The 1546-nt window shown below is 59.8% G+C and overlaps 1 protein-coding gene across 1 annotated transcript in view; it reads left to right on the top strand.

Moving 5' to 3' along the window:
- The window catches only part of LOC113221163 (phospholipid-transporting ATPase ABCA7-like), a gene marked incomplete at both ends in the record, with an annotated part of 2692 nt that extends 1216 nt beyond the window's left edge, over positions 1-1476 (top strand). The window contains 5 exons of the mRNA XM_026450516.1: positions 95-226; positions 329-468; positions 602-739; positions 1095-1279; positions 1367-1476. Coding sequence (XP_026306301.1) covers positions 95-226; positions 329-468; positions 602-739; positions 1095-1279; positions 1367-1476 — 705 coding nt within the window. The remainder of the gene's footprint in view (positions 1-94; positions 227-328; positions 469-601; positions 740-1094; positions 1280-1366) is intronic.
- Between the last annotated feature and the right edge of the window lie 70 nt (positions 1477-1546).

Raw genomic sequence — 1546 nt, 5'->3', positions numbered from 1 at the left:
AAAAAAAAAAAAAAATTAAAAATTAAAACTAGGTGCTCTGTAACTGTTGACGCACTCTGTGAAGGGGGCTGCTCTGAGACCCCTCTACCCACAGGTCCATCTTGAGTGGTCTCTTCCCACCCAGTGGTGGCTCTGCGTTCATCCTGGGCCATGACGTCTGCTCCAGCATGGCCGCCATCCGGCCCCACCTGGGCATCTGTCCCCAGTACAATGTGTTGTTTGACATGTGCGTCTCGGCAGGCCCAGAGTGCAGTGGTGGGAAGGGGCTGGACGCCCTCTGGGACTCTGCCTGCCATGTGGGTCACTCTGCTGTGTGCACTGGCCACAGGCTGACTGTGGGCGAGCACATCTGGTTCTATGGGCGGCTGAAGGGTCTGAGTGCTGCTGCGGTGGGCCCCGAGCAGGACCGTCTGCTGCAGGACGTGGGGCTGGTCTCCAAGCAGAGTGTGCAGACTCGCCACCTCTCTGGTGAGCCCAATCCCTAGGGACGTCACCTCACGGTGGGGGCCTGGGAGAAGCCAGGTATTGAGGTCCACATGGGTAGGCAGCCCTGCCCAAGGCTGGGTGCAACACACTGAGGTCCCTTCCCCATCTCCGCCAGGTGGGATGCAACGGAAGCTGTCCGTGGCCATTGCCTTTGTGGGTGGCTCCCAAGTTGTTTTCCTGGACGAGCCTACAGCTGGTGTGGATCCTGCTTCCCGCCGCGGCATTTGGGAGCTGCTGCTCAAATACCGAGAAGGTAAGAGCTGGCGATTCTGCTTGAGGGGCCAGAAAAGGTTTCTGACAAGGAAGTGCTGGGGATGGGGTTTTGAGGAATGAGTAGGAGTTTGCTACATGTGGACCCCACTTCTTGCTATGGCATTTAGGGGCTGCTGCTCAAATACCAAGACAGTAAGAGTTGGGGGTAGCCAGAGGTTCCCCTGGATTCTGCCTAAGGGGCCAGAAAAGGTTTCTGACAAGGAGGTTCTGGGGATGAGGTTTTGAGGGATGAATAGGAGTTTGCTTCATGGGGCAGACAACTCCTAGCAGAGGCCCCAGCTCCGGCAAAGACCCGGTGGCCTGATGGTAGTTGTGGGTTGGTCCCCCATGCCTAGGTCGCACACTGATCCTCTCCACCCACCACCTGGATGAGGCGGAGCTTCTGGGAGACCGTGTGGCTGTGGTGGCGGGGGGTCGCTTGTGCTGCTGTGGCTCCCCACTCTTCCTGCGTCGTCAACTGGGCTCCGGCTACTACCTGACGCTGGTGAAGGCCCGCCTGCCCCTGACCACCAGTGAGAAGGTGGGGACCAGCCTTCTCCTGACCCCTGACCCCCAGGACTCTGTTCAGCCCTGAAGGCCAAGTCACTTGGTGCCTCTCTGCCCGCAGGCTGACACTGACATGGAGGGCAGCATGGACACCGGGCAGGAAAAGAAGAACGGCAGCCAGGGCAGCAGAGTCGGTGAGGGCCAGCGTGGGAGACCCAGAGCGGGTGGGCAGTGGGGTGGCTGTGCCTTAACTTGAGGAGAGGAGGGGGAGGGGGAGGAAAAAGAGGGGGAGGAGGGGGGA

Source organism: Piliocolobus tephrosceles, unplaced genomic scaffold (assembly GCF_002776525.5).
Source record: "Piliocolobus tephrosceles isolate RC106 unplaced genomic scaffold, ASM277652v3 unscaffolded_21394, whole genome shotgun sequence".
NCBI classification, from domain to species: Eukaryota; Metazoa; Chordata; class Mammalia; order Primates; family Cercopithecidae; genus Piliocolobus; species Piliocolobus tephrosceles.
Note: the sequence above shows the minus strand (reverse complement) of the source record. Positions and strands in the feature narration are given on the sequence as shown.